At 40.3% G+C, this 15,902-nt stretch overlaps 1 protein-coding gene across 9 annotated transcripts in view; it reads left to right on the plus strand.

Moving 5' to 3' along the window:
* TENM3 (teneurin transmembrane protein 3) overlaps positions 1 to 15,902 on the plus strand; it is a gene marked incomplete at its 5' end in the record, with an annotated part of 433,573 nt that overhangs the window by 305,333 nt on the left and 112,338 nt on the right. For all 9 annotated transcript variants that reach the window (XM_080797211.1, XM_080797212.1, XM_080797213.1 and 6 more), the window contains one exon: positions 13,262 to 13,476. In XM_080797211.1, coding sequence (XP_080653337.1) covers positions 13,262 to 13,476 — 215 coding nt within the window. The remainder of the gene's footprint in view (positions 1 to 13,261; positions 13,477 to 15,902) is intronic.

Consider the following 15,902-nt stretch of genomic DNA (forward strand, 5'->3'; position numbering starts at 1 on the left):
CTTGTTTTCGTGCAGTTGCTTTCAGATGTCAGCTGGGGCTGCTTAAAAGCTTCACTGAGCTAGAAGTCCAAGGTGGCTCACTCTCATGGCTGGCACTTAGTGCTGTGTATTGGCCAGAACTCAACTGTGGCTTCTGACCAGAACATTCCATGGGGCTTGGACTTCTCAGAGCAGAGCAGCTGGTTCTGAAGAGAAGTATCCCAAGAGGGAGCATTCCAAGAGACCCACACAGAAGTTATAAGCCTTCGCACATCCTACGATACTGGGCACTTGAGGATGTCACTTCCATTGCATCCTGTTGGTCAAGAAAGTAAGATCAGCCCAGATTCATGGGAAGGAGAATTAAACTCTCTGTCTTGTGGGTAAATGCCAGGGATTCATTTCATGGGGGCATGAGCGATTAAAGATATTGTGGTGACCATCTTCTGGAACACACAATTGCTGTATCATCTCTTTCCAAATTTGTCTCTCCTTCACAGCTTTCTGGGCCAGGAAATGGCATCATCATTCACCCAGTTACCTGGGCCAGAATTTCAGGAGGGATGCCTGACTCCTCCTACTCTCTTACCTCCAGATTCAGTGAATAACCTAGTCCTATCAGTTCTAACTTCACAGTATCTCTTGGATCCATCATCTCTCACCTAAATTGGAGAGGCTGTCTTCTGTCTGGGCTGTTATGTCTCTAGTCTTGCTCACAGAGTTTTCAAACACAAATTTGAGCTATCAGTACCCTTTTCTGACCCCCTCCAGTGACCTAGACTCCCATCAGATGCCTTTCAATGATTTCCAAGGCTCCCCACAGTCTGGCTGTTGATCATGCCGTACTCTAATACGGAAACAGTATAGGAGGGAGATAGAGCCTAGGCTTTAGAGCCAACCCGCCTGGCTTCACATCCTAGATCTGATCCTTAATGGCTGTGTTACCTGGGACAAGGTGTCTGTAGCTTCTTTGACCTTAGGTTTTCTCATTGTTAGAACCATCTTAAGGATTGAAAAATGTTAGTGGCTATCACTATTACTACTTAGTGTATGTCTTCTTTGCCAGAGTAAGAGACACAGATTATATCTGTTTTCCGCTGCTCTGTCCCAAGCTCTCAGCACAGTTTTAGACATGTAAAACATGCTCATTTAATATCTGTCAAAGAAATAGATAAAAATAGTACGACTAAATGCTATGAAGTACATAAAGGGCCCAACGCTGTGCCTTGCAAAGTATACACAGAACAAATTTGGTAGAGCCTAGTGGTTGAGAATGGAAGCTCTCTTACTGGCTGGCTTGGCATGAGTGACCTTCCCTAACCTGCTGATTCTCCGTGCGGTAGTGCTGACGTTTAAATCAAATCCTGCCTGTAGGCTGCCGCGCAGTGACTGGAACATGGCAAGATTTGATACATGTCAATAATTATTAGTTCACCCTTTTTAACACAATTCTAGATCACACACTTGTAATTTGTAGCTAAGTTTTTAAGAAAATATATCTTTTAATCTGCATCAGGAATATTCCCTAAAGCAATAATAGAAATCCTTATTATTAGTTATTTGGATTTTATGAACGGAATCTTATCCTTAATATTCCTTTGAATGCAGAGTATTGTAAAGTTATTTACTGAGCATATGTTACATGTCATGCATAGAGCAAGGCTCTGAGAATATAGCTGTGGTGGTGGGGGGGGGGCAGATAATCACCATTGTTCTCAGGGCATGTGAATTGCTAGACGAGAGAGAAGCCAGGCAGGCAATTACAGTGAGTTAGCAAATAGAGGGCACTGTGGCAGGATATTTCAACATGACTTTATTTGAAAAGAACAATAAGACAAATGCCAAAATTTAGCAGAGACTTGTTTGGGATAATATAAGACAAATAAAAAGCCATAAATTTTGGCGAGTGTAACTCTGGCAAATTACTTCTCCAATCAAAAACAAAACAAAACAAAAACAACCACTCCTTTTGTACAAACTTCCAGTTATGAAGTAAGTAGATTATGGGGTATAATATAGAGCATGGCGATCATAGCTAATAATACTGTATTAGATATTTGAATGTTGTTAAGAGAGTAGATTTTTTTTTAAATTTTAGTTACCATACAGTGCAATATTGGTTTCTGGAGTACAATTCAGTGATTCATCCCTTACATACAACACCTGGTGCTCATCACAAGTGCCCTCCTTAATGCCCGCCCCCATCCAGGCCCTCCCCCACCCACCTCCCTCTATCAACCCTTAATTTGTTCTCTGTCCTCTGTTGTTCAGAGTCTCTGATGGTCCATCTCCCTCACTAAGAGTAGGTCTTAAAAGTTCCCATCACAAGAAAGAGGTTGTAATTACGTGAGGTGTTGGCTGTCAACGAGACTCATCGTGGTGACTGCTTCACATTGGGTACAAGTGTCAGGTCGTCACACTGTACTTTGAAACTAATGTAATGTTTTGTGTTAATTATGTATGAACAAAAAATTTTTTCAACTCCTGAGCACAGATTTAAAAACTACGTATATATGTGTGTGTACATATATACACATACATATATATGTGTATATATATATGATTTGTCCTGTTGAAACAAAATAATTCCAGTGCTTTTCAACTTTACATTATTGTTCATCGTGTATGAATTTTCTCAAATACTGGACAATTTCAGAGAATTAAATTTTATAGCAAGTTGAAGATCGCCTATGATTTGAAGAAATGGGCTATAAGGGCCGCAGGTGCCTTGCGTTTTCTTCAGTATTGTTTATAAAATTTGAGTTGCAGTGTGCAATAGTTCCTTAACTAGGTGCCCTACAGATTTTTGTTCATTAAACTGTATTTGCAAAGTAGTTCTGTTTCAATTCCCCTCACTTGTGATGCAACCCTGTCTGTCCACCACGCTAAGTTACAGCATGCGGTTGTTTATAAAGAGAGATGTTCTCTTAGAGATCTCAGAGTCAGGGTGTGAATCCAAAGTGATGTCATAGGCTTGGAGGGTGGGCTACTGATTGTCTGTAAATGCCTAACCTTGCTTCCTGACATCTTCATTATTTGTGCCTCTGCGGGACTTCAGATGATACTATCATTCACCCTCCTCAACAATGGAGTTAGACTTTCACAGTTGGATATCTTTTCGGCCTTTCCATTTTAATAGTTATGGGCTTGTTTATGCACATCCTATGCAGGCAGCAAAGTCATGATCTGGAATGGCAAAATAGTTAGTATTGAGCATCTGTGTTTTTTCTGATGTCACAGAATAATTTTCAGACACCAAACCTCCTGATAACGAGTATGATTTCAATATTCCATTTTGTCCTTATAACATCTAGGGTTGGTAAATCATTATTTATACAATATCTCAGAGTTCAAGGCATGGTTAATGCAGTATCTGAAAAATGCCAATTTTTTGGAAAAAATTTTCCTGATGTGTTTGCCTAGAAACAGGGGATCACCCAAGAAGGAGAGGAGTAACAGTAACTTCAGGGATGTGACCTCTTTATGTGTTCACGCTCTGACAACCATATTTTAAGACGTTCAGATTGTTGTGACACATACTTACTGATGAAAGGGAAATTCACAGTTAGTAGGTAAAAAGACTGCTAGTGGCTCCCACATTCAGACGCAACAGGACATGTTGGAAAAAAATCTTCAAGATGATACCCTATTGTGTTAGAAGACATGGTACACCTCACTCTTACTGTGAAGGCTTTAATTGGTTTGATTCCTAACCCACACGCTTTGAGTTTAGAATAACTACAGGGCACTCTGTTGCCCTCTCTATTTTTTTCTCTTAGTAAAACCTACAAACAACCTTCCCGTTTCCTATGATCATTCCCAGGTTCAGGCTCGGGGGCTTAAGGATGGAGTGATCTCAGTGAGGGAGGACAGAGAGCACCAGAACTGGCCCTCCTTTTATTTTCTCTGAAGCCAAAGTGTTCTGGAATTCAGGACATGATGAAAGACATCTGTGTCCTGGCTTTTATCTGGGAGGACTGATGAGCTTCAGAGGAAAAGGTTGCTCGAGTATTTACAAGTTTATCAAACTGTGTCAATGGCTCACTGACTTCCAGGTGTGGTTCCAATCCAGGAAGAGCATTTGAACACGCTAACAGGATGGACCACACTTGACTTGGCCAAATGAGAGAAGAGCCGGGACTTGAAAAGCAGTAGTACAGAATTTAGAAAGACAAAGCCCCTTCACACAACTACGGTCCCCTGACGTTCACACCGGAGGCTTTTGCAAGAACGTTACACTAATCTAAGCCGCCAGGTCGGTGGATTTAGGTGAAGGAAAGTCAGCCATGTCCCACTCCATCGCTGATTGTAGTAAGAGGTCAGGTCTGCATCCATCTTTTAGAAAAGACCCATTATAAGACTTAATTCAAAACAAATGGATTCTTTTTTCTTTTTAAATATTTTATTTATTTATTGGAGAGAGAGAGCAAGCAAGCACAAGCAGGGGGGAAGGGTAAAGGGAGAGGGAGAGGCAGGCCCCCCTGCTGAGCAAGGACCCTGATGCGGGGCTCAATCCCAGGGCCCTGAGATCATGACCTAAGCTGAGGGCAGACGCTTAACCGACTGAGCCACCCAGGTGCCCCAAAATATATTCATTCTAAATGGTGTAACAATTAGAAACAAATAGAACTGGATGGGCACTTTAAAGCAAGAGTCCTATTTCAGAGAAAAAGCTAGACTAGATGCGTGATCTTCAGCTATTTAGTTCTTGGGCCTTGAGACAAAATAGGAATACAGATTTAAATTCAAGTGTATTTCCTGCAACCGTAAGACTCATAAATGTTTTGAAAACCTGTTTTCTTTTAAACGGAATTGTGCTCGTAATTATGAGTTGTACCCATTTGACTAAAATCAACCTAATTATTCTATAACTATGTGAACCATTTTTATAACTACTAAATATAAAAAGTGTACATGTATTGAAAATGCCTCTCCGAGTAAGGTGAATAGGGACTGTCCCAAATGGACCAGGTAGTCATGGATGGATATTATTACAAAAGCAAAGGAAAAAGATTCAGTATCAATTTTATTCCTGTTTCTTTTTTTATAAACATAAATATAAGAAATTTTGCTGCAAAATAAGCAGATGGGAAGGAAAGGATTTTTTTAGAGTGATGCTATTCAACTGTTTGAAATCCTTATTAGTCATATGTCAAGAATCACGTTGTGATCTATTTCTAAAAGGTGTGTTTAGCGGTCTGCAAGCTGTCGGCTCCGTCACTTGTCTTTGTCAGTCTTACTGAAAGCACAGAACTGACAACTACCTGCTTTCAAAAATATTTGTTCCCAAGTCTTCCAAATCCACCCATTGCTCAGCTTCTGTGAAGTATATCCATAAAAAGCGTTCCCAAGGTTTAGCAAAGCACTCCTAATTGTACCCGTTACTCTTTCTTGAACTTAGTGGCTTTGTTTAACCCGATATCCACAGAACGGCGTGGAAAATGGAACTTCTGTTCATTTTCATTTACCTTTGTTATTACAGTGTCTTTTGAATGCTTTCGTTGTAGCATATGTTTTAAATACCTCTAATTGGCTCATTTAATTTGTGGGAAATACTGGATAATTTCCTGGCAGAGCTAGGACTCATTAAAATGAAACTTTCTGTCAGGAAAAGATTTCTTCAGTTCAAATAAAGTAATAATACGTTTTGTCCCAGTCATCACATCTCTGAATTCCTTCTCTAAGGCGATAGCAGAGAGACAGATAGAGCACAGATCCTTGCCATGAGTTTGGCAGCTGGATCGAACAAGGCATCACTGCCTTTAATAGTTCTTACCTTATGGATGTTGTCTTCATAGTCATGAAACTCTTCTGCCGGCGGAAGGCGTTCTCTGCCAGCGGTTAGGATGGATAATGAGGTCACCAAACAGACATGTTCTCTCTCCCTCTTGATGTCTCGGACTTCCCAACTTACCAACAGTCTTAAATATTCCGATCTTAATGCCACACTTTGTCCTTGATAGAAATACGTGCAAGACAGGGAAAGACTCTAAAGCTCTCCCTTGGGTTTATAGTGTCTCAAATAAAGGAGGCTTCGTCAGCAAAACTACTTTCAAGTTTGCCTTTGTTTGGCACATTAGAAGCTTTATATGCTCAAGACAATGTGTCATAGTAAGATTCTGAATATGTGAGAGGTATGCCCTTCTGTTGTAAAGAGAGTCTACATATGGAAATTGTTGAGGTTCTAGAAGTTAATTCCCTTAAAACAGACTACTGCTTTCCTCATTGAAAATCTTCCCAAAATATGTAAGGAAGAAGGGAAGGAAGGAGGGAGGGAGGAAGGAAAAAAGTCTTCATGTAGTCTTCACACCTAGGAGTATGACTCCTCTTATTTGAAGACTCCTGGACTAAATGACCTCCGTGGGCACTTGAACTCTGAGATGCCATGGTGTTATGATTAGTCAGTCTTTTTCATTACAGGGAGACAAGAAAACAATGATCTCAACTCCTACTGCCCCCATTCAGGCACATCCAATCAACCTTGGTTCTTCTGTCTCACAAATGAAAGAACCTTCTTTGAGAAAAGGAGCCACCAGTTTAATTGCTGTGGGACTAATTGGATAAGTAAAAACACATAGTGATAACAACGGTAGGCACACATATCATCTCTGTGAGAAAAGCCTTAACCCCTCGAAATCAGTATATGGAGAAAACAACAAAGCAAAACCTGAGACCCTGCAAGTCACAACTTGATTACTATTTCCAAAGCTAATGCTTGGGCCAGGATGATGGCGGGAAACAAGGTTCTGTGATGCGCACCATTCTATGCTTACCAGCATTCAAAGCGCAGGTGTGCTATTCAAGCTGCTAAAAACCATTTATAGTGGCTCTGCATGGGATCAACGGCATTGAGTAGATTAAATCACAAAAGCTTCAGAAAATAACAATAGAACTTGCTAATAACACTGAAGTATAACGATAGCCTTAGTGATGTACAAACTTGATGAGTGCGTCCAAATGGGAACCCCTTCCGTATTTAAATATGACATGTAGGGGCACCTGGGTGGCTCAGTGGGTTAAGCTTCAGCCTTCAGCTCAGGTCATGATCTCAGGGTCCTGGGATCGAGCCCCACATTGGGCTCTCTGCCCAGCAGGGAGCCTGCTTCCCCCTCTCCCTCCGCCTGCCTCTCTGCCTACTTGTGATCTCTCTCTCTCTGTCAAAATAAATAAATAAAATCTTAAATGGCATGTGTACGAACCAATCTTTGTGGGGAAAAGGACTACTACTTTATTCAGTATTTTAAAAATAGTTTCATGTGGAAGTCAACCAAAAGACAAGACCCTGTTAGGAATTTAGTATAAATTATTACTCAAGGAATTTCACATTATAGTATCCACGGCAGTGCTTATTTCATAAGAACTGGTCATTTCTTTCTAATCAAAATAACTCCAGGGACATCTGGGTGGTTCAACTGGTTAGGCGTCTGCCTTGGGCTGCGGTAGTGAACTCAGGGACCTGGGATCCAAGCCCATGTAGGGCTCCCTGCTCAGTGGGGAGTCTGCTTCTCCCTCTGCCCCTCCCCTGCTTCCTGCTCATGCATGTGCTTACACTCTCTCTCTCTCTCAAATAAATAAAGAAAATCTTTTTCAAAAAATAAGCATAGAAAAACCTACAAATTTATATCCTAAAACTGAAACCCAAGCAGATTCTCTGGTGTGGTTCAATGGGTTACCACATCTGATTTTATATAAATTAGACAAATTCAAAACTTCATAATTTAAAATAATTTTTTTAAATAAAAAGCAAAAATTTCACTGGTGACTAGGTAAGACACACAGTTTTGGAGTTCTGCAGACCTCACTTTGAATCTTGATTCTCCCTCTTACTTTGGGCAGGTAGTTTATTTCTCTGAGCCTTAGTCTCTTCATCTCAAAATAATGTCAACCTCATGGAGTTTTTTTGAAATTCAAAACAGATAAATTAGGTGAAACTACTTAACATATCATAGGACTTCAGTAAAGTTAGTTCCATTTCTCCTTTTTCTCTCTTTAATCTTTTCATTAAAAACTAATTTATGGGGAAAAAAAAACAAACTAATTTATGGGGGCACCTGGGTGGCTCAGTGGGTTAAGCCTCTGCCTTCAGCTCAGGTCATGATCTCAGGGTCCTGGGATCGAGCCCCGCATCAGGCTCTCTGTTCAGCGGGGAGCCTGCTTCCCTTCCTCTCTCTCTTTGCCTGCCTCTCTGCCTATTTGTGATCTCTCTCTCTCTCTCTCTCTCTGTGTCAAATAAATAAATAAATAAATAAATCTTTAAAAAAAAAAACAACAACCTAATTTCTGGGGGTGCCTAGATGGCTCTGTTGGTTGAGCTTCCAACTCTTGATTTCAGCTCAGGTCATGATCTCAGGGCTGTGAGATCAAATCCCATGTCCTCTGCACTGAGCACAGAGCCTGCTTAAGATTCTCTCTCTCTCCCTCTCTTTAAACAAACAAACAAACAAAACTTATTTATGACATATGTAGGTGCTAATTGCAAAGAAACATCCAAAATGTACAGTAACATTTGGCCTTAGGTATTTAAAATTCCATATGAATCAAGAAAGATATCTGATTGGAGAGAAAACGAACATAATCTCTGAGTGGTCAGATTATATTTTTTTATCTTTGTATTTAGCTCTGTGTTCTAATTTTGCTAGAGCGAATATGTATTACCGCCATAAAATAAATATTTGATATTTCAGTGAATGATGAGGTGTATAATCTATGAGCTGATACATAAAAATTTACAAGGATTACTATAACCCAATTTTTAATTTTTTTAATATTATTTATTTATTTGACTGACAGAGATCACAAGTAGGCAGAGAGGCAGGCAGAGAGAGTGGGGTGGGGGGAAGCAGGTTCCCCACTAAGCAGAGAGCCCGACACGGGGCTCGATCCCAGGACCCCGGGACCATGACCCGAGCCAAAGGCAGAGGCTTTAGCCCACTGAGCCACCCAGGCACCCCTTTAATTTTTATTCCCTAGAGCGTATCATTATACTAAATTATTAGTTAAAGAAAAGCAGGCCCGGTAGCTGCCGTGGTTATGGACATCAAGAGAAAAGAGGAGGGGGGATTGTAAATAATGAGTTTTTATTAAGCTTCCTTGTACAGCCCCTCCTGCCTCATCCCTGGGTTCTGGCAACTATATCCCATCTCGTCTCTCCACTTCCAGGCTTCTCACTGTGGTAGACCCCCTCATCTGCAGAGTAGGTGTTCCGAGACCCCCAGCGCCTGAAGCCACGGATCCTACTGAAATTTATATGTACTGTGGTTTTTCCTATACGTACCTACCCAAGATAAAGTTTAATTTATAAATTAGGTGCTTTGAGAGGTTAACAACAGTAAGTAACCACAAAATCGAATAGTTACAGCAATACCGTATAATAAAAGTTATGTGAAGGTGGTCTCTCTCTCTCAGAATATCTCACTCTCCTTACTCACCCTGCTGTTTGTGGTAAATGGGGGGGTGGGGAAAATGCCCCTGTGGAGAGATGAAGCGAGGTAAACCGTGCGGGTCTTGTGATGTGGCCGTTAGGCTACTATTGAACTTCTGAGGCTACGTCAGGAGGAGGATCACCTGTCTTCACACCACAGCCGACATCGAGTAGCTGAAGCAACAGAGAGTGAAGCCAGGGAGAAAGCGGCTACTGTTTGTCTTTAATGTCCTTGAATATGACTTCATTTCACCTTCAGCCAAATGGTCTCCCTTTAACGTATAACTCCTTTGCAACCAAGTTCATTTGTTCTTGTAGCATACGGTAGGCCGGGTAGAAGACAATCCCAGCATTTACGACTACTCTGCTTCAAACTTCACATGTATCTATAAGCGTGAATTTATTCTAAATTATTCTAGACCCCAGTGGGCATAAGTTGGATATCTGCCATACTCATCTGTGATCACAAGACACTTTCCTTAGTAATCTGGAATTCTGTTTCTCCTGATGATAAACACACGTGCCTGCATGTACACACACACACACACACACCCCACACACAACACAGGAAAAGTAAGTGCTTTTATGGCATTGAAATTTGCCCGTATTAAGTCAAATTCAAGTATCTATTTTTTAAGTCTTTATTTAAATTCCAGTTAGTTAACATACAATGTAATATTAGTTTCAGGAGTACAATATACTGAATCATCACTTCCGTACATCTCCTGGTGCTCATCACAAGTGTCCCCCCCCCCAACCCCCTCACCTATTTCCCCCATCCCCTACCCACCTCCCCGCTGATAACCATCAGTTTGGTCTCTAGAGTTAAGAGTCTGCCTCTTGGTTTCTTTCCCTCCCTCTCTCTTTCTTTTTCCACTTTACTCATTTGTTTCATTTCTTAAATTCCACATGTGAGTAAAATCGTATGGTGTTTGTCTTTCTTTGATTGACTTATTTCACTTAGCATGATACTCTCTAGGTCCATCCACATCATTGCAAATGGGAAGATTTCCTTATTTTTATGGCTGAATAGGAATTGCATTGTGTATATATACCACATTCTCTTTTTCCAGTCATCGGTCAGTGGACACCTGGACCACTTCCGTAACTTGGCTATCGTAAATAATGCTGCAGTGAATGTCAGCCAGGAGTATATCCCTTCGACTTACTGTTTCTGTATTCCGTGGGTGAATACCCAGTAGTGTGATCACTGGATCATAGTATCATTTTATTTTTAACTTTCTGAGGAGCCTCCATACTGTTTTCCAGAGTGGCTGCACCACTTTGCACTCCCACCCACAGTGCAAGAGGGCACCTTTTTTCCACGTCCTCACCAACATCTGTTGTTTCTTGCACTGTCAATTTTAGCCAATCTGACAGGTGTGAGATAATGTCTCATTGTGGTTTTGATTTGCGTTTCCCTAATGATACGTGACGTTGAGCATCTTTTCATGTGTCTGTTGGCCATCTGGGTGCCTTTGGAAAGGTGTCTTTCATGTTGGAGGCCAGACTGTTAAACTGGCCTTCAGAGCCTTCCACAAACTGATCTCATTCTCCCCTTCTAGTCGTATCTTCTGTTACTCCCATGACAAACCCATTACTGTCTCCCATTCACTCAGCATACTCTGACGGCCAAGTGCTTTACATACGTTGCCTTATGTAATTCTTAAAATAGTTCTGTGATTGCATTATCACCACCCCCATTTTACAGATGAGGTTTAGAGCCAGAGATCTAGTATTTTCCTTAAGAGCAGGGCGCCTGGGTGGCTCAGTGGCTTAAGCCTCTGCCTTCAGCTCAGGTCATGGTCTCAGGGTACAGGGATAGAGCCCCACGTCCGGCTCTCTCCTTAGCAGGGAGCCTGCTCCTCCCTCCCCCTCCGCCTGCCTCTCTGCCTACTTGTGATCTCTGTCTGTCAAATAAGTAAATAAAATCTTTAAAAAAATTTTTTTCCTTAAGAGCACCAGTCAGTTATTGACAGAGCCAGGATTCAAACCCAGTTTGACTGATTCCAAAGCCAGTTTTCCTAACTTCTTTTCTAGCCATATGGATCTCTCTGTTCACCATCACTGCAACACATAGCCAATAACACATCCATGGTTTGTTTTTTTTTTTTCAAAGATTTATTTATTTATTTGAGAGAGAGAATCTCAAGCAGACTCCCCACTGAGCATGGAGACCGATGTGGGGCTCGATCTCACGACCCTGAGACCATGACCTAAGCCGAAATCAAGAGTCGGACACTTAACTGACTGAGCCACCCAGGCACCCTGGCACTCCCATGTTTTTAATCATAATGTTTACACCAAGTCAAAAACCTTACCCTACCTGTCCTTCAAAGTTTACCTCGGAGTTTAACACTTCTGTGAACTTTCAGCTACTAGCCTACAGTGATACGACCTTCTTCTGACCTGTAACTATATATGGCTTTAGATCGTCCTTAAGCTCATCATATTCATGGTGTTGTTTTCCCAGCCATATAATTAGTTGCTTGATGGCAGAAACCATGGAAGCCAGGGTAGACAAGCAGACAATCTCTAAGATTCTGTTCTTTGGTTTATATTTCTATCACGTGTAGTCCTATGTCCCTGGTAAACGCTCAAACGTGGATTCAATGTTAAACTAATAACTTTTCATAGATAGAAAACTCTGTCCTCCTGTCATTAGAGTAAGATAGTTCACAAGTCTGTGATTGAAATTAAACCCTCTAAATTTTCAATTGACAACTCTGGAGGCTATTTTATAGTTGATGCTACATAATGCTATGTAATACCTGAATTCATATTCAGAGTAACATTTAAAAAATCATAGTAAGTCACCTTTGTGACTTTAAGTAGTTTGAAAGGACAGAGGATAATTTTCCAGTTTCATCCTGTCCCTCAGCCTTCACGGGCCTTCTCTGAATAAAAAACAATGTGGTTTTATTTCTATTTAAGGCCAATTGTAAAGCCTCCTCTATCACATGCCCTGTCAGAACAGTGAGAAAAAACCTTAGCGAAGAGGGAAGGAAGGGAAAACCATACCCAAAAATATGAGTCTTGGATCTGTTTCCTAAAATCAGGAACTGGCAGAGACTTGGGGAGGACAGAGCTTTTGTTCCTTGGTTGAAGGTCATTGAAAGGGGTAATGCAAGTATGCTTGGTGAGGCTATGAGCGAGTTTGAGGTGAGGGCCAAAAGAAAGAGAAACGTTATGGCAGCCTGCTTCACTAATTTTGTGAGAATCTGGACTTATCCCTCCCTCCCTCCCCCGCCTAATGTCCCCACTACCCGTTCTCTGCCTTCTTTCTAGCATCTTGAGTTTTTATTCAATCTAACGCAGAGTTCAGAGGGAACTACATGAATCCGTGCCATTGATTGGTTTTGTTGTTTGCTTAAAGATTGATTTGGAAATCTCCATAATCCATTCTGCCTTAATTTACACTTTGCAGTGCTATGGTACCGTTTAGAAGGACTGATTAGTAACAGACTTAATCTCTCCCAAGAAATAACAAGACATATATTTGTAAGATAATTACGTTTCAAGTGATCAAGAAAGACGGTAGGTGTGAAAAGAGTTTCAGTAATAGGCATACCTTGGGGGAAGTCAAAGGATTTTTACTTAAATATCTTAAAGAATGTGCTAAATCAGAATTCCTTGAACAACAGTAGCTCACAGAAAAGCTTTTAAAGTGAAAATTATATTGAAACCTTTCATTTATCAGAAGAAAGAATGCCTGAGCATTAGTGAAAAGAACTTTCTGAAAGGGAAAGCTGTTTTGTTGTTTGAGGCTTTTTTGGGGGGGAGGGAGAGAGAGGAAGGTGTTGGTGGTGGTGGTCGTTGTTTTAATTTTTCATCATTTTTCAATGGATCTCTTCCATTCAGGAAAATTAGGTGGATTTACCCAAGAAAATAACACCATAGATTCTGGAGAACTTGATATTGGCCGAAGAGCAATTCAAGAGGTTCCTCCTGGGGTCTTCTGGAGATCCCAGCTCTTCATTGATCAGCCACAGTTTCTTAAATTCAATATCTCTCTTCAGAAGGATGCATTGATTGGAGTATATGGCCGAAAAGGCTTACCCCCTTCCCATACTCAGGTAAAAGTAAGCTTTGTTGTCAATAAAATGCAAACTGCTAGTTTGCATTTTTAAAGTTATCCCGCTTCGGAAGTTCAGCTGTTTAACTGTTGGACCACTTTCGTATTGATCTTTTACAGTGAAAAGAATTTTGAATGTAGGTTACACTTGAGGTTTTCGAATTAGTAGGAAGAACGGCGTTTTCTTCCTGACTTGCGCTAATCGCTATTGATGGACTAAAATGTACTAAAATTTGTGAGTAACTGAACGAATATCGAACATTGTCTGAGCACCTAGGAAAACATCATGGATTTTCCAAGTGGTACAAAGATTCTATGAGGATTTCAGAGGATCTTATTCTTTTCATGTAATAGATGCACATAGTATTTTCATCTCAAACATTGTATTCATGCTGTTGAAAATATATCGTATTTTTTCTACTTAATGCCAGACTTACAAGTAAAGAAATTATGGAAACATAAACATAAATAGGGTGACATGAACTTTATCAACTCAAGCCACCATTTCCTCAGATAAAGGGGCAAGAGAACTTCCATAGGTAACCAAGGCTGATCATCTACATGTGGTTCTCAAAACAATTCAAATACCCTTCAGTCATACATTAAGGACCTTTAAAGTCGGTCCGCTTGCATGAAAATTATGTCACAGTAACAGTCACAGAGAGCTGCTATCAGTAATTCTGTAGACTTTTTCATAATCTAATACTGGACCAGAGTATTTAAGTTGGAAACTGTGATTTAAAAGAGGTCCCCAAACCATAAAAGACTCAATCTCAAAAAACAGACTGAGGGTTGCTGGGGGGAGGGGGGACGGGAGAGGGTGGTGAAGATATGGACATTGGGGAGGGTATGTGCTATGATGAGTGCTGTGAAATGTGTAAACCTGGCGATTCACAGACCTGTACCCCTGGGGATAAAAATACATTATATGTTTATTAAAATAAATAAATAATTTTTTAAAAAATAGAAAATAAATAAATAAATAAAAGAGGTCCCATTATTCTAGTGCCTTGGTGGCTCAGTCAGTTGGGCATCTGTCTTCCATTTAGGTCACAATCTCGGGCTCCTGGGGTCAGGCCCCATGTTCAGACTCCCTGCTCAGTGGGGAACCTGCTTCTCTGTCTCCCTCTGCCTCTCTTTCCCCCTGCTTTTGCTCTCTCTCTCTCTCATATAAATAAATAAAATCTTAAAAAAAAAAAAAAAGGTCCCTTATGTCTGAAAGAAATCATTTGAATAACCTACTATAACTTTGGAGCTCGGACTTTTCCTAGGGTCAACTATTATGTTAGTCACATAGGAATTCCAAAAATGTAATAGATGATTAATTAACACTGACAGTCGGATTAGCCTAAAGTTATACTTGATAACCAGTTTATTTACCCATAGAATTTCATGCAGATTTTAATTTGATTTATGAGATGCGAACTGGAGGATTTTCAGGTATGCTTTAGAGTATGCAATTTTCTGAGAAATGCTTTTTGTATAACCTAGGAATATAAGTTCTAAAGAAAAATTGATCATATACCAATAAAAGAATCCTATCTTTTATTTAAAGAAAGAGGAGAAAAATTTAAATGTGCTTTCTTTTATGTCACTGTAGATCAGAGAAAGTTTCGTATACATATATAAATTATACGGCTGTGAAATCTTTGAATATGCTTTGGTACATTCATTTTTCTGATAACATTTTTCATATCTACATTATTAAAATAAATGCCTTTGATCCTTGGATAATAAATACTCCCCATTGCAGGGGCACCTGGGTGGCTCAGTTGGTTAAGCGTCTGCCTTCGGCTCAGGTCATGATCCCAGGGTCCTGGGACTGAGCCCCACATCAGGCTTCCTGCTCAGTGTGAAGCCTGCTTCTCCCTCACCATCTGCCTGCTGCTCCCCCCTGCTTACATTCTCTTTCTCTCTGTCAAATAAATAAGGTCAAAATTTTTAACAATAAATAAATACTCCCCATTGTGTGCCAGTGTCCACTTTTAAACTTCTGATTGCAATTATGTTTGACACCTGTTTATGTCGTAGGTGACACAGAGCATGAAATAATAACCAGATTGTCTTAAGTAGAAGTGGATCTCTCTAACTTCACTGAGAGCAGAGAGATTGCATGTATATCAATAGTCCGGTGAAATAGAGAAAAACAACTTTTTCACTGGAACCAGATACATGTTTAAATCACTTTTTTTTATAACTGAAGAAATATACCTCCAAAGCTAATAAGCGCAACAGTGAGCACGGAACCTATACATTCCAGAAAATAAATTCAAAAGAAAATTGTTGTGTACTTTAAAGATTTATTTAAAGATTTAGGGTTGACTCTTTCCAAGTTCTATATACCATATGAGATTAGGGAAATAAAAAGTGCGGTTTCAGGTTTTCCCATAATTCTTCTGGTATTTAAATACAATATACATGATATCC

The sequence above is a fragment of the Martes martes genome (assembly GCF_963455335.1).
Source record: "Martes martes genome assembly, chromosome: 2".
Classification (NCBI taxonomy): domain Eukaryota; kingdom Metazoa; phylum Chordata; class Mammalia; order Carnivora; family Mustelidae; genus Martes; species Martes martes.